Source organism: Aethalodelphis obliquidens, unplaced genomic scaffold (assembly GCF_003676395.1).
Source record: "Aethalodelphis obliquidens isolate GAN/ISIS:26980383/991018 unplaced genomic scaffold, ASM367639v1 scaffold38, whole genome shotgun sequence".
In the NCBI taxonomy this organism is placed as follows: domain Eukaryota; kingdom Metazoa; phylum Chordata; class Mammalia; order Artiodactyla; family Delphinidae; genus Aethalodelphis; species Aethalodelphis obliquidens.
Window position 1 is genome coordinate 6,296,184 of NW_020837982.1, and position 25,692 is coordinate 6,321,875.

A 25,692-nucleotide genomic window follows, 5' to 3' on the forward strand; every position below is an offset into this window, starting at 1 on the left:
TGTTGGGTCTTTGTTGCTGCACGCGGGCTTTCTCTAGTTGCGGCGAGTGGGGGCTGCTCTTCGCTGCGGTGCGCGGGCTTCTCATTGCAGTGGCTTCTCTTGTTGCGGAGCACGGGCTCTAGGCACGTGGGCTCAGTAGTTGTGGCTCATGGGCTTAGTTGCTCCGCGGCATGTGGTATCTTCCCAGACCAGGGATCGAACCCGTGTCCCCTGCACTGGCAGGCGGATTCTTAACCGCTGCGCCACCAGGGAAGTCTTCCCTTTTCTAACATTCACAAGGAGACCAAAGTTGGCAAACACGTATTGCTTTATTTAGTGTTTCTCTGGATTGCAGAAGTGTCAGCAGTGGGCTGAGACCCCCCCAGGAGGGCAGAGGCAGCTGGGCAGTCCCCCAGCCCCTCTGGGGAGGTTGGGGGGGAGGGGGAGAAGCAGCAGATAGAGGTGACGCCCCTGCAGCTCCTCCCAAGGCCGGCCCCTTCCCCAGGCTCCCAGGATAGGGAGGGGGGTTAGGGGCCAGTAAAGGCCCTATGTCCTTGAATTGGGGCCAAAGTATATGGGCAGGGTGTTTGTCATCCTAAGGCATGGACTCAGGCAGGAGAGCTCCTCCCACCTGGTGGCCCCCAAGGGTGATTGCTGGTCAGGAAGCCACATGCACCCTTAAGGTATGAGCCTGTTTCACGGGGCCCCCATCCCTGGGAGAGGCAGTGAGGTGTGCTGAGGACAGGGTTGCAGTCTGGTTTTGCCCCAACCTGCTGGATGACCTTGGGCAAGTCCCTTCCCCTCTCTGGGCCTCTGTCTCTTGCTCGTCACACCAGGAGACTAGACTAGGTGATCTCTCAGAGTCGTCCAAATTCTATGCTCTAGGGGTCCTGTCCCTACTCCAGGATGCCCTCAGGCTGGGATGATATTAGAAGGGCATTTTTAAGGCAGGAAGGAGGGGGCAGGCAAGGGTGGTCTCAGCCCCCAGGGGGATGTTGGAGTGGGCTACAGGTGGGCAGGCAGACAGACAAGGTGCCAAGGAAATGAGGAGGAGAGGGTGGCCTGGGCAGGGAAGAGGGCACCAAGGCCCAGACCGCCCACCCTCTCAGCTCCATTCCCTGCCCTGCTGGAGTCAGGGAAAACACATCCAGTGTGTCTTGGGGGTGGGAAGATGGCTTTTTTAAAAAATAGTTTCCTATAAAGCATCAAAAAATCTCAGAGAAAACCTCAGCAAAAGTTCCCTTCTCTCAAATATTTGGCATTGGCAGTGGGGCTGGCGTGGCTGCCTCTGGCCCCGGCTTTCCTATTGCTGTGGCCCGGCCTGGCCCACTCCTGGGGCAGCTCCCTGGTCCCTGCTGCTCCCTCGAGAGAGGGGCGAGCGGCAGGCAGGAGTTTGTTGGTGGGCTTCAAGGTGTCCCTGGGTCCCTGTCTGGAAGCTCGAGTCTTTGGTAACTGAGAAGGGGAGAAGGGGATGAGCAAAGCACTGGGAGGCGGGAGGGGGGTCCAGTGGGTGCCTTCATCACCGAGAGTTCAGCCGTGGGGCCACCTGTGGGACGGGGGAGAAGCCCAGGTGGTGAGCAGGAAGCAGAGGTGCTTCGAGCACTTGTCTTCACGGCTTAGATATGTCACAGCGCGCGGGGACAAGCTGGGGGCGTGGTCTAGAGGCCTTGGCGCTGGAGACTCCAACCCTATTCCCACGGGAGCCACTGCCCTGGCCAGAGCGGGCCTCCCCTCCCCCCCAGCACACTCTCACCCCCCCGATCCCCCCCGCCCCTGCGCTGCCATGTTTATGACCCTCTGCACTGTGGGAGCTCAAAGGACCCACGGCGAGGCGCCCAGGCTCTGCCCAGCACTGCTCAGGTTGGAAGGCTCGGCCACCAGAGGCTCTGCCCTGGCCCCAGGGCCCTCAGCGGGAGGCAGGGTGCTGCTGCCGGGCCCCACTCACCACAGCCAGGTGCCCGTTCTTGGCCTTGGTGACGAGCAGCTCTGAGCCGGTCGTGAAGTCGATGATGCCATCCCTGCCGGGACCCCCTGCGAACGTGATGCTGGAGGGAAGGTGGTGCGTGAGGCCCGCCCGCCCCACGCACGCACAGCCCCCTCCCCGCCCCTCCCCGCCTCACCTGCCCTGGTTGATGTTGATGTTATTCACGCGGTCGGCGCTGAGGGCTGTCTTGGTCAGTGTCTCAATCACATGGTCACTCTGCAGCACCACGTCCCCCTGGGGGCCCAGATGGGGTCAGGGGTCAGGCCCTGCCCAGAGCTAGAGAAGCACCCCCCACCCCCCCGACCCCCGCCGCCTCCCAGTCCCCCGAGGGGCACCTTCTGCTTATTGTCCTCACGCTGCACGTGGAGCACAAAGAGGCTGTCGCTCAGGCTGCTGACGGAGATTCCTGAGGCGGAAGGGCAGAGGTCAGGGATCAAGGGTCAGAGCAGGGGCCCTCCCCACCCAGCCCTGGACTCCGGCTCACCGGTCAGGTTGGCGTACTCAATCCTCTGCTTGACTTTGGCATCCTCCACAATGACCACGGCGTTGGGCGTCAGCAGCAGCTGCCGCGAGCGGGGCTTGTAGCCCTTGCGGTCATATTTCACGACGGGCACCGCGTACTGGGGACAGAGGGTGACTGAGGGGCCTCCTCACCCTCTGCCCAGGCCCTGACTCCCCCACCCAGTCCTCGGGCAGCAGAACTGTTTGCGATTGAGGGTGGCCGGCAGGCAGCGTCTCACCTGGATGGGCTCAGAGCCCAGGGCCTGCAGCACTTTGGGGCTGATCTCATCTGCGCCTGCAACCCAGATGGGGGAGGGGGAGGTGAGAGGAGAAGAGGGGGGACTAGGATGGTGATGGAGGGCTTACACACTGGAAAGTCGGGCTCACCAAGCCGTGTGCTGATGAAGAGCCTGGGGACACTCTGGGGGTAATTGTCCTTCTTGCCCTTGAAGATCTCACTAGCCACGGCTTTCTGCTGCAGCTGAGGAGACAAGGGCAGGGAGGGGGGCTGTCAGAGGGATGGCGACCATCACAGCAGGGACAGGCCCAGCCTCAGGAACTGAGACAGCTTCCCTCACCCTCTCTCTGGCCCCAGCACCAGAGGCTAAGCCCTGCCACCAACACTCCCCTTTAGCCCCTTCTCTCCCTTACCCCCATCCCCACTGACCAAGGCACGGGCTCCTCAGAAGGGTCATGACAGACAGTACTGTCAGGGTTCAGGCCCCACTTTGGGGATAATTCCCCATCACAGCAGGCCTTGGAACCCCTGGGATAAAGCTCCGGCCTGGGATCTGGCTGGTTGCTAATACTCAAAGAACTACTACAGGTTGGGATTTCCCTGGCACTGCAGTGGTTAAGACTCTGTGCTTCCACTGCAGGGGGCACAGGTTCGATCCTTGGTTGGGGAACTAAGATCCTGCGTGCCACAAGGTACGGCCAAAAAAATTTTAAAAATTTTTAAAAAACCACTACTGCAGGTTAATTCTGCTGCGTGCGTCCTTTAGCATCATCCTATACTGAGTTGGCAAATACAGGCATGTCAGCCACCAATGCCTCTCTCTGGAACTATTCTTATTCTATCAGACTCAAGCTGCAGCCTTTTCAACACAGGGCTCTGGGCAGCCTCTACCAGGCCAGCGGAGCTGGTCTAGAAGATAAGCCCTATTTGCCGTGCAAAATCTACTCCAGCCTCGGCTTCATACGTGAGGCCAAACGGGCTGGGATCCATTTGAGGGCACGTGGTAAGTTGGGGTGAAGGTCCTCCAGGCCAGCACTCTTCGAGTGTCCCCCTGGCTAGTCCCCCAATGTCTGCCTCCCAGCCCCATACCTGCTGCTTCCACTCAGGGCTGATGCTCCGGCAGTACTTCCACACCATATTCTTCCGGCACAGCTCCCGCAGCAGTTCCGAGGCCTGTGGGCGCGAGCGAGGTCAGGGCACCCAGGCAGCCTGGCTCCCTTCCCTCTGAAGACAACAGGCATGTGCCTACCATCAGGCCTTGGCCTAAGTGACACCCCCTCAGCCTGGACCACTCTTCCATTCCTGAGTTGCTTCTTTGCAAAGAACTCATTCTTGGGACTTCCCAGGTAGCGCAGTGGTTAAGAATACGCCTGCCAATGCAGGGGACGCGGGTTCGAGCCCTGGTCTGGGAAGATCCCACATGCCGTGGAGCAACTAAGCCCGCGCGTCACAACTACTGAGCCTGTGCTCTAGAGCCCGTAAGCCACAACTACTGAGCCCGCGTGCCACAACTACTGAGCCCACGTGCCGCAACTACTGAAGCCCGCGAGCCTAGAGCCCATGTTCTGCAGCAAGAGAAGCCACCGCAATGAGAAGCCCACACACCGCAACGAAGAATAGCCCCCACTCGCTGCAACTAGAGAAAGCCCACAGCAACGAAGACCCAACGCAGCCAAAAATAAATAAATAAAATGAATAAATTTATAAAAAAAAAAAAAAGAACTCGTTCTCTGCAGCCCAGCTCCAGTTCCCTTCCCTTCCCTGATGGCTCCTCTGGTCACATGGTTATTAGGTCCCTCCGCTGAGCGTGCTGGTGGTTCCTAACTCGGCAGGGAGGGCCCACGGACCTCACGCAGGGCAGGTGGCGGCGTGGGCCAGGAAGTGTCCAGGATATTCCGGGGCAGCTGCCGCCGCAAGTTGAGCAAAAAAGAGGTGCGCACGTGATCCAGGAAGAAGGCATTCTCGGGGCAACGGGGTGCGTGGCGCAGAATGAAGCCGCGGATGAGCCTGTGTGTGGGGGTGAGAAGCCTGGTAACGGACCCCCGCGCACACACACTCTGCACCCCGCCCCCCATGGTGTCCAGTGCTCACCGCCGGATGGTCTGTGCTGCCCACTTCCTCTTGGCTGCCTTCCTCCGGCCCAGGGTTCCTCGCCACCACGACTGGATGCAGATGGCTGCAGAGACCACAGACGGCTGACCTCTATCTCCTCCGCACCCTTACCCTAGCCCCTGCCCTCCTGAAGACCCCTGGGCCCCCAAACCTGATCGCTTCACCCGGAGGAATTTCTGCCGCCAGTGAAAGCCCCTCCAGGTGGCCTGGATCTTCGTGGCTGTAATTGGGAAAGAAAGTCACTTGGCCAGAGCACAAGGGACCCGGCTGGGGGCCGGGCACTGTCAGAGCTCACTGAGTGGCATGAGTGAGGGGAGTGGCTGAATGAGCATTAAGTGAAGGGAGAGTAAATGAAAGAGCAAGGGAGCGAGCAAAGCAACATGAGAACATGCTGAGTGTGTAGCCAAGGGCAGAAGACGGGGTGCTGGGGCTGGGGAGGAGGGCCGCTGAATGTGGGCGTGGCGGACTTCCTGGAGAAGGAGCCCAAATGCAGTGATTTCTTTCCTGCTCCCCAGAATGGACTCCACTGGGATAGGAAGGGTGGGGCCCCTCTCTCACCCAGGCTCTGCCGCCGGACCTCCAAGGCGTCCTCTGTGGCAAACAGGGTCTTGGGGAAGCGGATGAAGATCTTGGTCCTGTGAAGGCAGCACTGATCAGCCCCTGGTTGCCACCCCCGTGCCCCCCAAACACCAGGCGTGGGAGCCACTCACCTGCCCATCTTGTACTCTTCCGGCTTGTAGCCGAGGTGTCTGACCAGCACAGCCACCCCATCCTGGGGCCGTCCTGCCCATATGGGCCATGTCTCTGGGCACAGTGACTTGTACCTGGGGACAGGAGGGGCAGAAATGCACTCAGCCCCCACCCCTGCCAGCATCCTTCTCTGGGGGCCCAAATCAGCTTTCCCGGGCATCTGCTGGGTGCTCCCACTGACTCACAGCTCACAGAAAGCCTGAGAGGTCGCTCTGTTACTATCCCCACTTTAAAGATGAGGAAATTGACGTTTCTCATCTGCTGAAAGTCATGGGGCTAGAAAGTGGTAGAGACAGAATTCACACCTGATTGACTCCCCAGGCCCCTAACTCAGGATAACCCCAAAGCTGCTCTATCCTTTCTGAGCTGATTGGAAACTCTGTCCTTTTCACAGGCGTTTACTGTCTCCACTGGTGAGAGATAGGCATGTGGATGCACGCTTCATGGACCCCTGAGCAGCTGCTCTGTGAGGGCAGGGCCTGGGGGGGTGGGGAGGGCTGGTCTTTGCCCTACCAAGCTTGACATTAGGCCTGCAGCATGGAGGGGCCCCTGGTGTGGATCCCACAGTAGCTCAGAGCCCCGTCCCTGAATGGGGCGGAGAATCGCTGTCCTCCCTCCCGGGATCGAGGAGGCGCCGACGACCCGCCCACCCTTTTCCCCTGGCGCTGAGCCAGGCCCCGCCCCACCTCTGCAGGAAAGCCTCGTATTTGCGGCGATAGGCAAAGCCGGCTCTGCGCACGCGCAGGTTCTCCATCAGCCCCAGGTACTTCACCTGGTGCCGGATCAGCACCTCGTCAAAGCGGCCTGGGGGAGGGATAACCGGGTGGTCAGAGGGCTTTTGCCGCCAGATGGCCGTTGCCTCTGCAGGGGAGGCACAGCCTGCACTGGTCCAGGGGGCAGAGGGCTTACCGGGCTGCTTGGCGTCATTGGGCTTGATGCAGCGGACGTAGGCAGGCTCCTTAGACTTCAGGATCTCCACCAGCTGCAGGAGGCTCATCTTGAACTGGGTGGCCACCTGGTCAGCCAAGATGAACGGAAGGCTGGTCGGAGCTGGGCTGAGGCCGCTAACCCCTGCAGATGCCGCTCCCTGTGGCAGAGCTCTGAACCCCCCCAAGGGACCCCTCCCTGGGGCAAAACAGAACCAGTTCCCACAACTACCCCTGCCCTGCGTGGGCCCTTACTTTTTTTTTTTTTTTTTTTTTTTTTAATTACGACACTTTATTCCAGCATCGGCAAAGGTCAGAATTCTGAAGCTCCTGAAGACTGGGCAGCATTTCCAAGGGAAATGTTACAACTTTACAAGTTTTGTTTCTTATTTAATTCTACATGCAGGAACTGAAACTTGGTAAAAGAAAAAATGCAAAAAAGCCAGAAAAAAAGATGTAATCAAGTTGTAGCATAGAGATGTGCTCTTCAACTAAATTTACTGTGCCTATTGGAAAGCAAATGAAAGACAACTATCCTAATAAATTAACAGATTGCCAGAAACAGGCTAAGAACCCTCATTTCTATTTACTGGGGAGAAAACAAAACAAAACAAAAACGAAAGCAAAATGAAAGCTCTACTATTTCCATATTTTGTTTAGAGACAGAGGCTGTAAACCCATGAAGGTCAACAAAATCTCCAGGTCCCCTTCTCCCATCACCCCTCCCTCACAACAGAGGAAGGAGCCAGACTACGTCACCTGCATCCCTCTGGCCGAGCTAGAGACCTCAGTTGAAGAACCTCATTCCCGTCTTAAAAATCCTGTTCAGGTCTCCTGGCAACCTCAATCCTATGTCTTCCTTTGGCAGCCACTCTTTCTCTTTTTAGAATTCCAGGGCCGCATTCCTAAACAGTGTGTCCTACTCTTATGCGTTCAATCGTTATCCCTGTACACTGCACTGCAGGACCTTCAAGGACTTCAGGCCTGTGGGAGAAGCGGATGCCCCAGCAAAGATTTGCAATCCACTGCGGTCCCATTAATGCCAGGGGCGTATGCCTGGGGGTTCTGGAAGCATCAAGAAGGGGCAACCGTTTCAGTCTGTGGGGTTAGGGGGCATCAGGAAGAGTCTTCTGAAAATAACCCTTCAGCTGAGAATGAAAGGCTAAGTGGGAGACAGCCCGAAGGCAGGCAGGAGGGGACGGCATTCAGGCAGAGCAACCGAGTGAGCAAAGGCTTGGTGTACACGGGGCACTACAAGCAGTGCAAGGATCCAGAGAGGGAGTAAAGAAGATAGTGTTAGAGAGGCAGTATCACGGTAGGACTCGAGAGCCACATTAGGGAGATTAAATTCTATCCTGAGGGAAATAGGGAGCCAAAGAGGAATTTGGAGGGAGGGAATGACAGGAAAAGATCTGCCATTTGGAATAGCTCTATAGCAGACAGGTGGAGGATGGTTGGTAAGGACAGACGGGAAGCCAGGAGACCACAGAGGAGGCTGTGGCTGGCTCAGAGGACCAAACTGGAGTAAGGGATACAGAGAGGCCAAGAGGCAAGGGTATTCAGGCAGCAGAAACCGGCAAGATCCAACGGTTGTTAGGATGAGGGCAATGGGGGAGGCTGAAGAATCAGGGATGATGCCCAGGTTTCTGTCCTTCAGGACTGGGTGGAGGGTGGTCCCTGCCCTGAGTTAGGGAAACAGAAGGAGCAGGCCTGGGACACTGGATAGTCAAGGGCCCTTTAGACTACTGGGGTCTGGAGTGCCTGCAGGCCACTTGGAGATCAGTGGAATCTATGGCTTGCTGGAGAGGCCTGGATCGAGTGGGTGTGTCCTCACGAGGGTCAAGGAGGGGGATATGAGGCCATGGATGAGAATGCTCAGGGAAGGGGCGGGGTTGGGGAGCAGAGGGCAGGGTCCCAGGGAGTCAGACTCTGGACAACATGCTGCCTCCATGGCCTCCCTGCCTGCATGTCTTGGCCTGCAGCGCTGTGGCTTCTACCTTCTGACCTTGCTCTTCCTGGGACTGCCCTGGCACTCCTCCTGCCAAGCCCAGCAGCCACACCTCTGACCACAGCTCACTGGAGCTCTCCCTGCATCTGGCACCACTGGCCATATCTGCCTTTCCCCGTCTCTCTCCTCGAAATGTCACTTTCCTGTCCACCTCCTGGTTTTTTTTTTGGACTGTGTACCTGTGTGGGGCCCTCTGTCTATCTGATAAGCACCTACTCATTCCCAAGTTATCTCAGATGCTTCCTCCTCCAGGAAGCCCTCCCTGACCACCTCCCCTCTTCGACTCCCTCAGGCAATTTGCTGCTCCCTCAGTTTCCATAGCACCCTGCGCACATTTCTAGGAGAGCACCTGTTCATTTTTGTATCCAAAGTGCCCAGCAATGTCCACTACAAATGTCTGCTGTGGGGGTGAATGCACGCAAGCGCCCGCAAAGACACAGGTGTACACATACACGTCCACACTTAGAGACAGTGCACACACAGGTACACATGGAAGTAAGCACAGATGCACCCACGGGCAGCCTCCCAGACACACACCGATGCACAGTCAGGCACCAGTGAACACGCGAACTCAAACACACACTGCTAACTCGCAGCTCATGCAGGCACCGGTCCCGCTCCCATGCACACACACACCCCCTCGGGTCCCACAGCCTTCACACCGTCTCTGGCCGCTTCTTGTCACTGAGCTCGCTCCGGTCGAAGCACTGGCTCATGATGGGATTTTCCGAGCTGCACATGGCCTGTGAGGGCAGAGCAGGGCGTCATGGTGGGAGCACAGGGTAAGGCCTGTCAGATTCCTGGGGCAGAGGTCGTACAGAGCCCCGACCGCGAGCCCTCCCCCTGGTCCTCCGCACCTCCTTCAGGTTCCGGAAGAGAAGGTCATTGTTTTTATCCAGAAACCCTGGAAGGAGAGAGCAGAGGTAAGGGGAGGGAGAGCCCCTCTCCCCACCCACTGTGGGGACCCAGCCCCAGGATCCTCACCGGTCACGTTGTAGGTCACCTCCCCCGCATAGTGCAGCAGGCGGAACTCCCCGCGGCCCAGAGATTTCCTGGTCCGCTGGTCAGCCAGCTTGTGCCTGGGGGTGACAGGGAGAGGAAGCTGCAGATTGCTGGCCTGAGCCATGCACCCTGCCTGCTGAAGAGACTTCAAGAGAGGAACCAGGCATCCAGTAAAAAGCTGGCAGGGCGGGGCCACCTCCCTGCACAGAGGCTGCCATAGAGGCTCAGAGAGGTAGATGGCTTTGTCCTGGGTCACACAGCACCAGGACGGGGACCTTGGCCTCCGCACTGCCAGGGCATGCTGGGTGGAGGGCTGCTTGGCGTTGCTTTTGGCTGTTACATAGCTCTGCTCAGAGGGCTGAGTGCTGCCCACTACATTTTAAGACTGGAATCTGCCCCAAGAGACTACTTATGTCTTAAGCATGTTTATACCCTTTAGCCCATTTTCTACTTTTAAGAACAATTCCAAGCAACTAACCAGAGAGACCAGGCAGAGATTTAAGGCACAGAGAGAGATATTCGTGGCAGCCCTGTTTTCCCAGCAGAAACCTGGAGGCTGGACAGGGCCCCCAGAGGCTGGGTGAGAGCAGTGGAGTATCTGCTTTAGAGCCGCTGGAGGAATTGTTTTGAGGAAATTTTTCTGTTTGATGATACAGGAAGATACTCAGGATATAACCTCATCCTGAGCCTTACACACAATCAGTTCTCAACTACGAAAAAAAAAATGTATAGAAAAAGGCAGGAAGAAAATGTCTCGAACTATTAACAGTGGTGACCTCTAGGTGACAGGGTTACAAGTGGCTTTTGCACACGTTCCAACTTTTCTCTGATGAGGGACATTATTTTTACAGCCAGAAAAAGTTTTCCTTTTTCTTTTTTCTTTTTTTTTTTTCAGGCAAGGCTTTACTGGGGCCCCTGCTACAGCAGGTGCGGGGAGCAAGAACAACCAACAGGTTCCCTTGCTTGCTCGCTCCAGAGAAAGGTTTTTAATATTCTCTTAAGCAAAAGCTGTTCAGGGGCTTCCCTGGTGGCGCAGTGGTTGAGAGTCCGCCTGCCGATGCAGGGGACGCGGGTTCGTGCCCCGGTCCGGGAAGATCCCACATGCCGCGGAGCGGCTGGGCCCGTGAGCCATGGCCGCTGAGCCTGCGCGTCCGGAGCCTGTGCTCCGCAACGGGAGAGGCCACAACAGTGAGAGGCCCAAGTACCGCAAAAAAAAATTGCTCAGGAATTCCCTGGCGGTCCAGTGGTTAGGACTTGGCACTTTCACTGCCGGGGCCCAGGTTTGATTCCTAGTTGGGGAACTAATATGCAGCCCTGGGCCTGAGTCCCAGCTCTGGACTTAACTAGATGTGAGATAACCTTGGGCAAACGGCTTCACCTCTTTGAACCTCAGTAAAACCTCCTCTAGGAGTTGCTTCGGATTAGAGGAGCTGATGTACTCAAGATACACAGGGCAGAGCTGGAACAGAGAGGCTTGTTTCTTTTCTCCCCTCACCCCGCTTTAGGGGATTCCTTAAATGTAAAGGAATTTCCAAATAAGGAAGCTAGGAAAATCTTAGGAAGTTTCATTCTCAAAAGGAAAAGGAGGAAGCTGTGCTCCTCGCTTGTGACTCTGGACACACTAGGAGCCGCGGCTCTGTGTGCCTGTCCTTCACTTAGTGCCTCCTCTGGTCGTCCCCTTGTGACTGGTGTTCAATGACTGGGGGGACTGCAGGCTTCCACAGGCTCTGCCCCAGGAGAGCCCCACAAGCCCACTCACGTCAGGAAGTGTGGATGGTGCTTGACGGTGTCCTCCAGCTTCTCCAGGAAGGTCAGGTCCGTGGCCTCCCCGGGGCGCAGACACTCCTCATCCTGGGGGGTGTGGCAGAGGGTGAAGGACGTGTGGGGGAGGGACTGGAGAGCACAGGGACTCAGGGGTCCCCATGGGAGGCGCAGACACAGAGGAAAGGGGCAGATCACAGGGAGCCTCCCAGACCTGGCCAGCACCTCACCTCACCCTCCACAGACAGCCCTGTCCTGTCCCTGCTCAAATTCTGGCTCTCTGCGGACAGGCCCGGAGAACAAGGGGAAAGGGGTGACGTTGTCCCACCCAGCCCCCAACACGGGGCCTCGGAGGAGCAGACGGCTCACCAAAATGGAGATGATGCCCTTGAACTTCTCCTCCACCAGGTCACAGATGATCTTGTTGTTGAAATACTGGACAGGCTCCCACTGAGGGGCAAGAGGGGAGGAAGGCATCATCATGGGGTCCTGGCACCTCTCCTGGGGAGATCGACGCCCGGGCTTCCATGGCAGGTGGGGATGCCCACAGGCTTGCACTCACCGCGATGCCCTCTGCCTCATACTCCTCCTGTTCCGACTTGAGGGTGAGCTCAATGAAGAGCTGCTGCAGCTTCTCATTGCAGTAATTGATGCAGAACTGCTCAAAGCTATGAGGGAAACAGAGGAGCCCTCAGTAATTCCAGGGGACACGGGACCAGAAGCGGGGGAGGGTTGGGATGAGGCCCCACAGCTCTAAGGGAAGAAACACAGAGCAGGACCCAGGTGGCTGGGAAGACACGGGCAGGAGTGTGAGAGGCCGGGGAAGAGAAGAGGCACCAGGACAGGGGAGACGGGAGGAGGGACAGGAAGGGGACAGAGGGGCTCTGACCTGTTGTTCTGAAACACTTCGAAGCCATAAATGTCCAGGAGCCCGAGGACCGTGGTGCTCCGCCAGCTGGGGCTCTCAGCATCCTAGGGCCAGATGACCAAGAGCATGGGTCCCAACGTTCGCCAGCTCCCAGCCCCGGGCCTCCCTGGTCTGCCCTCCCTGCCACCTTGGGAGCAGCAGGGGCCAAGCCCTCACCTTGGAGGCCAGCGACCTGTTGATCTTCGCGACCAGCCAGGTAAAGGTGCGACTGTACACGGCCTTGGCGAGGGCGTCTCGCGCGTAGGCAGCCTGTTCTAGGTTTAGCGGGCTCAGGAGCTGGGGGTGGAGAGTGAGATGGGGAAATGAATGCAGCCCCTTCCCACCCCGGTCCCTTCGCACTCAGGAAACTGACCACTCTGCCCTCCCTGCCCACAATGAGTCTGGGGTTGGGGGGCACCAGGGGAGGACACAGTGGCCCCACCAGAGGGAAGGTGGTATGAGACAAGAGACCTCATTCCTGGAGGAAAAAAAAAAAAAAGAGGCCTCATTCCTGGAGGTGAGTCTTCCTTCCAGCCTCACCCTCTTGCTGTGTGACCTTGGCCAGCTCCCTGAGCCTCCCTGAGCCACCCGCCTTATGTCCTTCCAGCATTGCTACGAAGACCAGCCGAGCAGACCAGAGGAAGGGGGATGATGGGAGGAGGGCTGCCGTACAATACCTGCTCCCGCCCCCACTAGCCCCTGAAGCAAAGGCTGGCCCTCACCTCTTCGCCCTTGGCGATGATCTTCCTGTGCGTCAGGGCTTCCCGCAACGTTGAGCCTTCCACACCAAGGAGCTGCCGAGGGAAGGGGTGGGCCTGGTGAGGGTGCACTCCCCCCGCCCCAGCTGCCCTGCCCTCGCCCTCCGCTTGCCCCACTCACCCGGGTCAGATACTTGAGCTGGTTCTCGGTTGTGACCTGGGCGTTGCTCTCTTCGTCGGCAGCAAAGTGGATGTTGCCCAGATGCAGGACACTGGCCACGATGCTCAGCAGGTCCTGGGGGGACAGGGAGGGGTAGGTGGGGGTTACAGGAGGGGCTGAGAGCCCCACAGGGGCACACAGTGGATGGTCAGAAGGAGCCGGGAGAGGGGCTTCCCTGGTGGCGCAGTGGTTAAGAATCCGCCTGCCAACGCAGGGGACACGGGTCCAGGAAGATCCCACATGCCGCGGAGCAACTAAGCCCGTGCACCACAACTACTGAGCCTGCACTCTAGAGCCGCGAGGCACAACTACTGAGCCCACGTGCCACAACTACTGAAGCCCACACGCCTAGAGCCCATGCTCCACAACAAGAGAAGCCACTGCAATGAAAAGCCTGCGCACTGCAATGAAGAGTGGCCCCCGTTTGCCGCAACTAGAGAAAGCCCGTGCACAGCAATGAAGACCCAATGCAGCCAAAAATAAAAAATAATTTAAAAAAGAGAACCCATTGCTTTCAAAAAATTAGCAAAAGACAGACTGTCTCTGGCAGAAATGGAACTCCTTCTGCCTCTTCTTATTTTCATATAAACAGAGACTATGGTACCTGCATGCAGCAACGAAGACCCAACGCAGCCAAAGATAAAATAAATAAATTTTAAAAAGGAGGCAGGAGAGGTGGTAAAGGAAATCTGAGAGGAAAAGGCGGCTAGAGTGGAAACGGGGTGTAAAGGTAGACGGAGATTTTCAGGGTATGACAGGAGAAAAGGGAGGGTCCCAGCAGAGGCCTCACCTCCACCTCATCCTCGGTGAAGTCGATGACCGTCAGAGCCTTCCTGACAACCTTCCAATCATTCTTGTCGTTGATGGAGGAGACTTTGGCGCACTGGCCCTGGAGGACGGGCAGAGCTGGGTTCTAGCCGTGGCATTGGGCTCCCTGGGTGGCACCGCCCTGCCTGGCCCCTACTCACCTTCACCAGGTACAGGTAGCTCTGGGGGTTCCGTTCCAGGCCCAGCCTGCGCAGTGTCTCCTCCTCGCCCCCCTCCAGCAGCTGGTAGAAGATGTGGAAGTTCCTCTCCCCGTGATTCTGGTGCACCACCCGGGACTTCTCCAGGAGGTAACTGAGGATGTGGCCACCCACAGGGGCGCCCTGTGGGCAGGGCAGGATGTAGCGACTGCTCAGGGGGACTGGGGACAGAGCCCAGCTTCCCCTTCCTTCCCTGCCCTCCGAATTCCAGCTCTGCCAATGGCTCAGGCAAGTCGCCCCCTCTGGCCTGTTTCCTCCTCTGAGAAATGAGGACGCTCAGCCCTATCTACCTGGCGGCTCCACTTGGATGTCCGACAGGCATCTCAGTCTCAACAGGCCTGAAACTGAACTCCTCATCTCCCCTCCTCAAACTAGCTCCCTCTTCCCATCTTGGTCAACCTTCCAGGTGTTCAGGCCAAGCAGTCTGCAGTCCTGGAAGCCTCTTTGTCTCCCACACCTCACATTCAATCGGACAGCCAATCCTGCTGCCTTAACCTTCAGAACCTCCAGAATCCAACCACTGCCAACACACTGGGCCCAGCCACCATCATCTGTCATCTAGATTTAATAATCATCAGCTTCCTAACTGCTTTCCTTGCTCGGCCTGGTTCTCTACCTTCTATTCTCAACAAAGCAGCCAGAGTGATCATTTTAAGAGGAAAATGAGGTCATAACACACTTCTGTTTCAAACTTTTGGGACTTCCCTGACGGTCCAGTGGTTAGGACTCTGCGCTTCCACTGCAGGGGACACAGATTCGATCCCTGGTCGGGGAACTAAGATCCCACAAGCCACATGGGCATGGCCAAAGAAACAAACAAAAAACCCCCCCAACTCTCTAGCCTCCCTTCCACTCAGAGCTTTAAAAAAAGTTCTTACAAAGACCCAAAAGGACCCACAGCATCTAGCCTCCTCTTCTGTTCCTTGGCCCCTTGCTCTCTTCTCCAGCCACTCTGGCCTCCTTGTCGTTCATGAACACGTCAAGCACTTTCCCCATGAGAGCCTCTGCACTGGTTGTGCCCTCTGCCCGGACTCTCCTAGGTATCTGCACAGCTCATTCCTCTGTCTCCGACAAACTTTTACCAAATGCCACCTTCTCAGTGCCTACTTTTAAAACAGCAACTGCTCCCGCCCGTTGCCTCATTTTATTTTTTGCCGTGACACTTGTCAGCTAAATTGCATTTTTCTGTTTACTGTCTACCTCCCTGGAGGGAGGATTTCTGTCTGTTTTGTTTCACTGCTGTACCAGCAGCACCTGGAACAGCGCCTGGCACACAGTAGGTGCTCAATAAATACTTGCTGGTGCCAAAGACCTGGCCCGTGGGCACCTGCTGAATGGGAATCCCACTACCCCTGCCCTGCCCCGCCCACAGGTACCTCACCCACAGGTACCTTGAAGTCAAACTGCACGTCCATGTACTTCCCGAACCTGCTGGAGTTATCGTTCCGGAGGGTCTTGGCATTTCCGAAGGCCTAGGAGAGAACAGGGGTGTGAGGCGTGCCTGGCAGTCTCTCTCTGCCCCTCCCGCCCCCCAGATGCTGCTGGCCCCTCACCTCCAGCACGGGGTTGCTCTGCAGCAGCCGGTCACGCACGGCACCGCCTCGCTCAGGGGCTGGGCAGGTCTCAGCATAGAACTGCAGCAGCCGCTTGGTGGCCTCTGTCTTGCCTGCCCCGCTTTCCCCAGAGATCATCACGGCCTGGTCCCGGCGCTCCGTGCGCAGTGCCCGGTATGCAGTGTCAGCCACCGCGAACCTAGGGCAGAGGCCCGTCAGGAGCTTAGGGGGCCAGGGGTCAAGTGGCTGCAGGGGGTGGGAGTTCCACAGGTAGGACTGGGGGTGGGCGCTCCCATGTCTGGTGGGGTTCACAAGGGGGTGTACCCTTGAGGATGGGGGAACCCTCCAAGGTGTGGGTCAAGAGAGATCCTACCCAGCTGAGGATGGGAGTCATATTCAGACAGAGGATTGAGGGGATCACTCATGGGTGGGGGGATTGGAGGTCATTCAGGTGAAGGTTGAGGTCACTCATAGGTAGGGCTGGGAGGTCCCTCAGAGGTGGGGGTCAGAGGGTCACTGAGGTTGGAGGGCCATGTTCAGGTAGAGCTGGGGGAATAAGTCATGAGTGTGAGTTGGGGTGGAGGCTGGCGGGGTCGTGCCCAGACGGAGTAGAGAGATTCACCTTGGGTGGGCACTGGGCATTCCTCACAGATGTGAACTGTGATTCATTCCAAGTGGGAGGTCGGGTGGAGTCATGTCAGGTGGAGATGAGGGGGTCACTCATAGGAGGGGGGTCACTCACAGGTGGGGTGGCACCTCATAGAAGCTGACGCCCCGGTAGCGCTCCATGTGCTGCCGGCTGTAGATCTGTAGGTCCCGGTAGGGGTTGACAGAGACCAGCACAGGGCCAATGTAGGTCTGGGGGTCAGGGGAGGAGGGTCAGAAGTTTCTCCCAGAGGCCCCTGAGCCTCTTTCCCTCACAGCCTGCATCTGTGCCCCCAGCACCCCCTGCATCTTCCCACTCGGGCCTCACGTAGATGAGGTTCTCCCGGAAGCGTCGCCGCAGGTTCTCAATGAAGGCTGCCTCGCTGGTGAAGTTCTCCAGCAGCACGAAATCCTGTACCCCGACCCGGTCACGGGCGGTCAGTGCACTCTCCATGGTCACCCGCACCCCGTCACTGCCCAGGGCCTGCAAGGAGGGGCCATGGGAGAGGGTCAGTGGCAGCAGGGTAAGGGAAGGCCACTTCTCCCCTCCAGCATAGCCTGCGGGACTGAGAGGACAACCAGGGGCACATGGACACAGGGGGCCTGGACACATGACGCAGGGAACACCCAGGAGACGGGTGTACCAGGCTGGGTACAGTGGGCTTGAATGGCAGGAAGCTGGTGCATGGAACACTGAGGACGCAGGTCCCAGAACAAAGACCACATGGGACCTGAACACAGGACACTGGAGCACAGAGCACCCAGAGGACACGGGGGCAAGGCCACTGAATCCAGGGAGACGCTGGTTTTGCGCAGAGAAAGGGGGGGTCATGAGAGTAAGAGAAAGAATGCTCTATTGACCTTGGACAAAACCCCTCCTCTCTCTGGGCTGTGTCCTTCTCAAGAAGGAGGAGTTGAGATAGACCAGGTGACCTCAAGTCCCTTAGCTCTGGGCCACGTGTGACAGGTGCTTTGTAGGACAAATAGCTCAAAGTGAGTTCTACAGGCAGGGTGGGGCCATCTCTCCCACACCCACTCCCAGAGTCTCCAGGAGGAGAGTGTCTAGGGACCTAGCAAGATGCCACCCCAGGCCACAGGAGAGGGATTCCCCCAGGGGACCTCCCATCCCAGCTGGGTTCAACACCCACCCCAGAAGGGGGGCCCTCCCTCCCACAGCTGAACCACGCCCTCCCCTCCAGCTGCCAGGTTCACAGACGCACTCCTCCCCTGAGAGCCCCGAAAAGCCTCAAGGGAGTGGGGATTTTACCGCGGAAAACACAGCTCCCTCCGGACCCCATTAGAGGGTGGGGAGAAGTACAGGCTCAACAAGGCCCCCACCCCAGAGCACACTCTTCAAAAGAGTCTGAGGGCTCTAGAAAATTGACACCAAGAGTGTCAAGGGTCAGAGAAGAGCAAGGTGGCCACCGTGGTGGGAGGGGGGTGTAGATCCCCAAGAGGCCACTAGGCCTCCTCCGACCGCAGACCACCCAGATCTCTGGCCGGGGAACCCCTCAGGGTCTGGCCAGGGGCCTGCCTCTCCTAGGCCTGTCCCTCACTGCCCCCTCCCCCCTCCAATACTGTCCCGAAGCTGCCGCCAAATCTGGCCCGAGCTCCAGCCCCCTTGCCCTCTGGGTGACGGGTCTCGGCGCTCTCGGCCCTCCCCGGGAGCTATTCACCCGGCCTGGGTCCGAGAGCCTCACCCTCCCTGCCTCGGCCTCCTCCCCCTGCAACTTTCCGGGACGTTTTTCCACCCGAAATTCCTGGGCCGCGCCCGCTTCCTGGCGAGGCCGAGGCGGCGCCGCGAGGCCGGGAGGGACGCCCGGGACCCCCGCCCTGCTCGCCAGCCCCGCTCACCGACGCTCGGTAGCGCATCCTGCCCCGTCGGCCTGGCGCCCTGCTCCGCTGCCCGAGCTCTCGCCTCGGGGCTCGGCGGCGGCGGCGGCGGCGTCACGAGGGAGGGGCCGACCCGCCCCCCGTTCCGCCCCCTCCGTGAGCCTCGGAGGCGCGGGACTCCCCGGACGCCCCCGCCTCCTTCGGTGCTTGGACTCGGGGGTCCCTCCCCAGCTGGTAGGGGTGGGGCAGGAACTAAGGGGGATCTCGCGGCGTGGGTGGGTACAAGGGTGGGGGCGGGGGCGGGGGCGGAGCTCCCCGCCGGGCAGGGGCTCCGCCTGAGTCAGGTTTTCCAGGAGGGACTTCGTTGGTTCCAGGGTGGGGCCCGGAACCCGCGCGGCCGCCGCGTCTACACTGACCCGGAACTCACTTCCGGGCTTGTATCTACAGTACGCACTAGGCCAGGCGCGGGACTCACTAGGCAGAGGCCCGTGGGTCCCGGAGGAAGCAGGATTCCCACCCCCACACTCCAACCTCGAGTCCCGGGAAAGTTAAAAATAGAACGAAATGTCCAAATACGGCCGGCGCGCCCGGGCGGGCGGAGCCTCCGTGCGGGACACTGTCCACCCCCGTACACTCTCTGGAGGGTGGATCCCGTGTCTTTAAGTCTCTAGGAAATCTCTTTAGTTTCCCGCGTCAGCACAGAGCGCGTACCCCAGGGACGAAGGCAGCCAGAGCACCTTTGCCGAGCGCGGTGCGTGCCCGGCCTCCATGGAGGGCTCAGCTTTCCATCTGGGGAATCCACGTCCGACTTCCAGCATTTGGGGCAATACCTTTCTCCCCTATCGAGGACATCCCGACTAGGGCCCCTGTGCCCAGGGGCTCTTCACCTCTCTCCTTCCTCTGGAGAGGGTCTCCCTCTATTGTCCCTCTGGATCCCTCCATACTTTCTGCCCAGGACATCCTCCCTCTACCCAAACCAGCCCCCCAGCAGCCCCGCCCTCGCTGGGCTCTCGGTGGGCAGCAGCCTGGGGGGCAAGCTCTAGCTCAGATCCCAGCGCTGGTGGGGGTGTGATGGCTAGTGCTTCTTCCAAAAGGCTGGGCTGCTTCTCACAAGCTGTATGACTGCCAGCAGGTCAGTTAATTTCTGGGAGCCTCTCCTTCAGCCTTAAAACGAGGCTAATACCTGTCTCAAAGGGCTGTTGAGAAGGCTAAGATAAGCCGCCAAGGCACCTCCCAGGCCTTCAGTAAACACCACTTCCCTCTCGGACAGACACTCTTTGCACACACGCTTGGAGCAGACCTACTAAGAGCCAGGTCCTGGGCCAGACAGGTCACACTTCTTCTATAGCGGGGAAAGCCCCTCAGGCGTGTCTGCCTGCCAGTCAACAAAGAGCTCTCGAACTTTACTTGTGCCCCACCTGACACATAAGGAACCCGAGGCGCAATCGCCGGATGCTGACTTGACCTAGGGGGCAAAAGGGCAGGGCTGGCACCCAAAGCCTCAGCGTGCCCCTCTCTCAGACCTGGGCTCCCGGGGGAGGGAGGGAGGTTGCGGCAGGTGCGGGCTGTAGCCTCGTGGGGAAGGCTCATTACCTCGAGAACAACAGCCCGGCCGGAGCCGCGGCCCTGGGGACCCCGCGGCGGGGGCGCCAGCTGGGAGATGGGGCCCTCTGGAGGGAGCGAGGGGACTGGGTGCCACCGCGCGCAGCTGGGAGATGGGTGGGAGCGGAGGGGGCGGGGGCCTTAAATGCCACCAGCTTCGGGCTAAGGGCGGGAGGAGGCCCCCTCCGCGAGGGGCCTCAGCCTCCCGCTCATCCGGAGTGGGAAGGGCCTTGGAAGACTGGAGGAAGGGGGTCCAGCCGGTCCCCACCAGGAGCACGGCTCCGGGGCGGTACAAGGACTAGGCTGGCTCGGCTGGCGGCCGCCCGCGGGCCCGAGGCGAGGAGCTGGCAGAGGGGCGGGGCCTCGCGGCCGCAGTGCCCGCTCCGGCCGCCGCCGCGTCAAGCGGCAGGAATGAGGGGAATCCGCGTGCGGAGGGGTACGGCCGGCCACCCCCGCCCGAGCCCCGCCGCTGCATTCCCCGGATGCCCGCTGACTCCCTTACAGCCGCCGCCCGGCGGCGGAAGGAGGGGGCGTCTCCGCTGCCAGGCGGGCCAGAGGGCCTGCTCCCCGACCACAGCCCCTGGCCACCGCCACCGGCCGCCTCGCCTCACTGGACGGAAGCGCCCGCCCGGGAGAGGGGGTAGGGAGGCGGGGGACAGAGCGTGTGAGAGACACCGCGGCCAAGACTGCAGCGCCGGGCGCTTCCTGCGTTCGGAGCGCTGTCTTCTGGTACTGTACTCCTTTCAATGCCCTCAGCCGAGCCATGAGGTCTGTATTATTACCCCCATTCTACAGACGGGGAAACTGAGGCTGGGCAGGCGAATGACGTGTTCAAGATCCCAGGACTAGTAAAAGGAGGGGTGGGATTGGAACCGGGAAGTCTACCACTGTCTACTCCTGCAGGGCTGCCCTGAGGGAAAGACGCCTGCCTAGCGGCTGGAGGATTTCCCAGCTTCTCTGTCAGGGTTAACATGCTACCGCCAGGCCATGACCTTCCTTAGCGAACCCATGACCGCAGTGCCCAGTACCCACCCTTGGCGGTGTTGTGTGATTATTGACATGTAGGCCTTAGGAACGGCAGCTAGGGAGTGGGCCATGACCTGTGCCCCCAGCATGGCCCTGGACCTAGGGGCTGGCCGCAGGCTGGGGTGCAGCTGTGACCCCTGAGTGACCCAGGACTTATTTCCCAAGGATGCCTCTGAGTCTCCTCCCACCTGGGGAGGTGTTTCCCATAAAGGTGGCGCAGGCCCAGCAGACCTGGGTCATCCAGTGCCCGTTACCTAGTATGGGCCAGGTGCCCCCAAGCCTGCCCTCTGGAGGAGTGGGGAGGGCAGTGGGCAGCCTCAGTTGTTCCCCTGGCTCAGGTCTATGCGAGTCTGGAGAGGGTGTTCTGAGGACCCCCAGATTGCTAACAGAAACTGATTTCCACTGAGGCAGCCTCATGGCCTGTTGGGGCAGCGGAAAAAACCATAGCCTAGAGCTTCCCTGGTGGCGCAGTGGTTGGGGGTCCGCCTGCCGATGCAGGGGACGCGGGTTCGTGCCCCGGTCCGGGAAGATCCCACGTGCCGCGGAGTGGCTGGGCCCGTGAGCCATGGCCGCTGGGCCTGCGCGTCCGGAGCCTCTGCTCCGCAACGGGAGAGGCCGCAGCAGTGAGAGGCCCACGTACCGCAAAAAAAAAACACAAAAAAACAAAAAAACCATAGCCTATCTCACCCACAGCACATGCTGGGCACAGAACTGGTGTTCAGCTTTTCTATTATCAAACATATCTTAGGTCTGGGCCCAGGCTGCCCCACCAAGGACTGTTCCAGACTGAAGGGAACTGTTGCGAGGGGGAATGGAAAGAAAAGTTGGAGACTTAGGGGTTCTACCTGATATCTCACTGGGCCCCAGTCAAGGGCTGTATACTCTGGCTCCAGAACCATGGGCCTTTTGCCTGCCAGACACCTCTGCCTGGGGGTCCAGCAGAAGTAAACAAAGCGCCTTGCCCACTAACCCATCCTCCTTGTTCAGTATCCTGTAAGATGAGAGGAGGCGGGCACCTCCAGCTAGTCATCACCGCCTGGCATCAAAAGGCCCGCCCGGGCTTCCCTGGTGGCGCAGGGGTTGAGAGTCCGCCTGCCGATGCAGGGGACGCAGGTTCGTGCCCCGGCCTGGGAGGATCCCACACGCCGCGGAGCGGCTGGGCCCGTGAGCCATGGCCACTGAGCCTGCGCGTCTGGAGCCTGTGCTCCGCAACGGGAGAGGCCACAACAGTGAGAGGGGGAAAAAAAAAAGGCCCGCCCTCCTCGCTCCACTCCTCACACCAAGGAGTCACTACCTGCTAAAACCTCCCCTTGGCTCCTGCATCACTGCTCTGCCCCTGGACCAAGCAAGCAGCCTCCAAACTGGCCTCTCTGCCTTCCTCCCGCCAATCCATTTTCCCACAGCCGCCTGTAGTATTTACAAATGCAAATCCGATCAATTAACATCTCATGTTAATAGAGTGAAGGTTTATAGGGCACCTGTCCATATGCCAAGCACACCCACTGCTTCTCGCCAGGCCCCTGTATGTGGACTCCAGAAGCCCCCTGTGTCCTCAGTTTACCCCACTGCTCCTGTGCTCCTATGTGGCTACAGGGGCAGCCGTCTCCAGTCCCTTCTCTCCCCATGTCTCCCTCACCACCACAAACAGCCAGGAGGAGCTGCTTCCACCTTTGCCACCAGCCGCGTGGCTCTAAGCTTCAAGCCTTTGCACCTGCAGCTTCCTTGGCCCTCGCACCCAAACCCCTCCCCACCTGACTGACTCTTAGTCATCCTTGAAGATTCAGCTCAGGTATCACTTCCTCCAGAACCCCTTCCTGACTCCCCGCAACACACAGCCCCCTCCTTATCGCATTCCGCTCTGATCGAAGGTTTCCTTGTCAGTCTCTCCCAGGAGACTGCTCCCGCTCCAGGCCGGCACACAGTGGGAGCTCAATAACCCCTCGTGGACGCCTGTGTGAATGAATGAATCACAGAGCCCGGGAGTGTGAGCAGAAGGCCGGAGCGTGCCGGGCGTTGAATAGGCCGTGGGCCAGCCATTCATTCTCTCATTCATCTCGGAGCCCCCCAGCCGCCGCACTCACACGCAGGGGCCACTGGCGCGGCTGGGCCGGGGGGCGGGGAACGGGAAGGGGCGGGGCCCGGGCGGCTTCTCCGGAACCCGGAGGCAAAGCCGGCAGCCGGAGGGCCCCAGAGGGCGCGCAGGGCGCCTGGGTCACGCGACCCCAGCCGCTCCTCTCCGCCCTCACGTTACCCGCAAGAAATCTAAGTCTCTAACAGACCGAGTCCCGGAGCCACCGGGTCCTGGGACCCCGCACGGGCCGGGCCGAGCCCACCCTCGGCCCCAGCGATCCCTGGGCCGGCGACCCCCGCCTCCCCAACCGTAGCTCCGGGCCTGGCTCGCCGCCCGGCCGCTTACCCTCTCCTCCATCCCGTCCGCCAGCGGAGCCCCTCCACCCCCGGGGCCGCGCGGCTGCGGCCCTCCCGGAGTTCCCCGTACCCACCGGCTTGGCTTCTCGGGTGCGCGGGCGGGGGCCAGGCTAGTCGGCGTGGCCGGCTCCGGAGTCGGCGGCCCAGGCACGCTCTCCCCGCCCAGGGCCCGCCCGGGGCCGGGCCGCTCCCTGTCGTCATCCCGGTCAGGGCCCAGGCCCCGGCGCGCGCGCGCACCCTCCGGCCCCGCCCAGGCCGCCCCGGTGCCGGCCCCGGCCCCGGCCCGCGTCCGTGTCCGCGGGGGCTTGGTGCAGCACGCTCCGCAGCCAGCTCCCGGGGACGAGGCGCGTCACAGTCATTCACACACATGCACACACGCACCCTCCTCTGGCTGACGACCGGGCCCACTCGCTGTAGTGCTGGGCGGCGTGTGTCTTATGGGGTTCTCCCTTATCCTAGGGCGCCTTTGCATCACCAGAGCAAACCCGACCCTGCCCTGCGTGCCAGGCCAAGTCAGTTCTTCCCCTTTTCTGACCGCCTCGCTCCATTCACCCTCCTTCTCCACCCACGCTACTGCTCTGAGCCGGCCAGTATCTGTTCTTCAGGCCAGACGGGAAAGCAGCGGCATTAACTGAGCCTGTACTATATGCACCTGGAGCTTTGCATGCGCTGGTCCTTAGATCTCAGAGCGGCCCTGTCACCTCGGTGTTGTTAGCCCAGTTCATAGGCCAGCCCACTGAGGATCAGGGAGCTGGAGGAGAAGGGATTCAAACCCAGATCCCCGCTTTGAAACACTCTGCTCCTGGTGGGCTTAAACCCTACACTCTTCCTTCCATTTACCCCTTGTTGTCCAGTCTGTTCCTGTCCCACCAAGGATCAGAATGCTTCCCCCACTGCTCACCTCTTTCCCGAGGGGTTTGCTTGAGAGGAAGCTGCTGGGCCCTGGCGAGACACTGCCACCCTTCCTCCCAGCCCAGAGCATCCCAGCTTACAAGCTTGCAGGGCCTGTGGGGATGAACCACACGGATGATCTCCCCGGTGGGTATCAGCTCCACTTGCAGGGCCATTCCGTCTGTGGATAGCCAGCGTGCTGAGCACTGGGGCCTCTGAGCAAAAGCCCGTCTGCCTGCCCGCCCGCTGGTTCTGGCTGCTCCCGGAACCAGGAATCTAGTCTCACGCTGGGATGGCCGCTTGGTTCAGCTTCAACTCCAGCCCCGGGGGATGTGTCTGGTCCAGTGCCTCAGGACACAGCTGGAGCAGCCCAGGTCTGATTGGGAGGCCTCTTGGCCCAGCAGGGTTGGGGCAGGAAGAGGAGGGGCTGAAGGACGGAGGAAATGCTTGTTGTCCCAGGTAACCAGAGGAGCTGATGCAGCCACCCATGGGGGACCCTGGGCTCCAGGTCAAAGGGTAGGAAGACTTTCTCCCCGGCAGCTCCATGGCCAGGCCTCTCCAGCTGCCCTCTCGCTGGTATCAGCTGGAGAGCACAGTGACCACTCCCCAAGTCAGAATGTACCTCCTCCCTAAGCCAAGAGGATCCATGAATAGGCACAGTCCCCCCCAGCTTGTCCGCCTCCCACAGCGGCAGGTGAGCCCCTGGAGTTTGAGGCGCCAGGCTGCTGGGGACTGGCCATGTTGGGCAGAGGGGTTAGCTGGAGAGGCAGGAGGGCATTGTGAGGAGGCCCCTGTCCCACCCTCCTCTGGCGCCTCAAATGCTTGAGGTTGGTTCCTGGGTGGCTTGGCGTTGGGGAGCCTTAATCTTGTTTGCCCCTTACTTTTCCGTAGCACCCTCAGGTGCTCCCCACCCCCAAATGTTCCTGTTTTCCTATCTTTATTGTTGCTAAATCACAGCTGACACTTTCCTGGCCTGGGACTGAGCCCTCAGGTCTCCGGCCATTCCTTATAGGAAGTGCAAAGGGGGAAGTGGATGGGGAAAGCGATCTTTCCAGAGGAAGATGCTGGCAGGGGAGGGGTGGAGTCCAGTGGGCCTGCGCCGCCGGCCCCTCGGGCAGGCACTTTCCCTGGGCACCCTTCCTTCCCTCCCCTCAGCTTCCCCCGCCCAGGAAAGACCAGCAAAGCTTCCTTCCTTCCTTCCTCTGGGAAGCACATCTATCCAGGGCAGGATCATCCCCGGCGGCCACACAATGGCCCTTATCAGCCGTGGAGCCAGGCACAGAGACCCAGCGCACACCAAGTCTCACATATTTCCTGTTTCCACCCAGCGGGTCAGGGCTGGGCCCAGAGCGGCCATATCCTGACTGGGGCCAAGAGGAGGGAGAGCACCCCCCCCTTCCCCTTCCCGCCTCTCAATCATTGCTGGACTCACCCCTCCCTGCTAACAGGAGGCAGGGGTAGGGGTGTGTGAAGACTTAAGGGCAAAGGGGAGAGGTGGGCACCTAGAAGACAAGCATGATCCAGAAACAGGAGAAACGGGGACCCCTGGAGTCAGGAGCCCTGAGGTCCAGCCCCAGGGCTACATCAATCAGAATGAAGAGCTG

The 25,692-nt window shown here is 59.7% G+C and overlaps 1 protein-coding gene across 3 annotated transcripts; it reads right to left on the reverse strand.

Moving 5' to 3' along the window:
- Window positions 1-289: 289 nt before the first annotated feature.
- MYO1C (myosin IC) lies at window positions 290-24,476 on the reverse strand. 3 transcript variants are annotated; one of them, XM_027130578.1, is made up of 32 exons: window positions 24,190-24,476; window positions 16,638-16,793; window positions 16,407-16,522; window positions 15,665-15,863; window positions 15,503-15,583; window positions 14,055-14,234; window positions 13,877-13,975; window positions 13,048-13,161; window positions 12,891-12,962; window positions 12,346-12,465; window positions 12,151-12,233; window positions 11,824-11,929; window positions 11,631-11,711; window positions 11,260-11,351; window positions 9,483-9,577; window positions 9,356-9,402; window positions 9,161-9,241; window positions 6,474-6,579; window positions 6,251-6,368; window positions 5,525-5,638; window positions 5,373-5,449; window positions 4,966-5,034; window positions 4,794-4,878; window positions 4,550-4,709; window positions 3,792-3,875; window positions 2,852-2,945; window positions 2,704-2,759; window positions 2,448-2,583; window positions 2,299-2,369; window positions 2,100-2,197; window positions 1,925-2,024; window positions 290-1,525 (listed from the first exon to the last, which is right to left on the reverse strand). In XM_027130578.1, exons 1-32 carry the CDS (start codon window positions 24,262-24,264, stop codon window positions 1,499-1,501), a joined length of 3,192 nt encoding a protein of 1,063 aa, XP_026986379.1. In that variant the 5' UTR covers window positions 24,265-24,476; the 3' UTR covers window positions 290-1,498. The 3 variants fall into 3 exon arrangements, with proteins under 3 accessions (XP_026986379.1, XP_026986381.1, XP_026986380.1); XM_027130580.1 differs by lacking the exon at window positions 24,190-24,476 and adding an exon at window positions 23,272-23,408; XM_027130579.1 differs by lacking the exon at window positions 24,190-24,476 and adding an exon at window positions 18,164-18,291.
- Between the last annotated feature and the right edge of the window lie 1,216 nt (window positions 24,477-25,692).

Excerpts from the sequence above, each read along its gene's own strand:
- MYO1C (XM_027130578.1), bottom strand. The coding sequence starts at position 24,264 with ATGGCCCTGCAAGTGGAGCTGATACCCACCGGGGAGATCATCCGTGTG. Across the intron at positions 9,242-9,355 it reads TCTTCCGGAACCTGAAGGAG|GCCATGTGCAGCTCGGAAAA; the intron begins GTGCGGAGGACC and ends CTGCCCTCACAG. Across the intron at positions 2,760-2,851 it reads CTTCATCAGCACACGGCTTG|GCGCAGATGAGATCAGCCCC; the intron begins GTGAGCCCGACT and ends TCTGGGTTGCAG.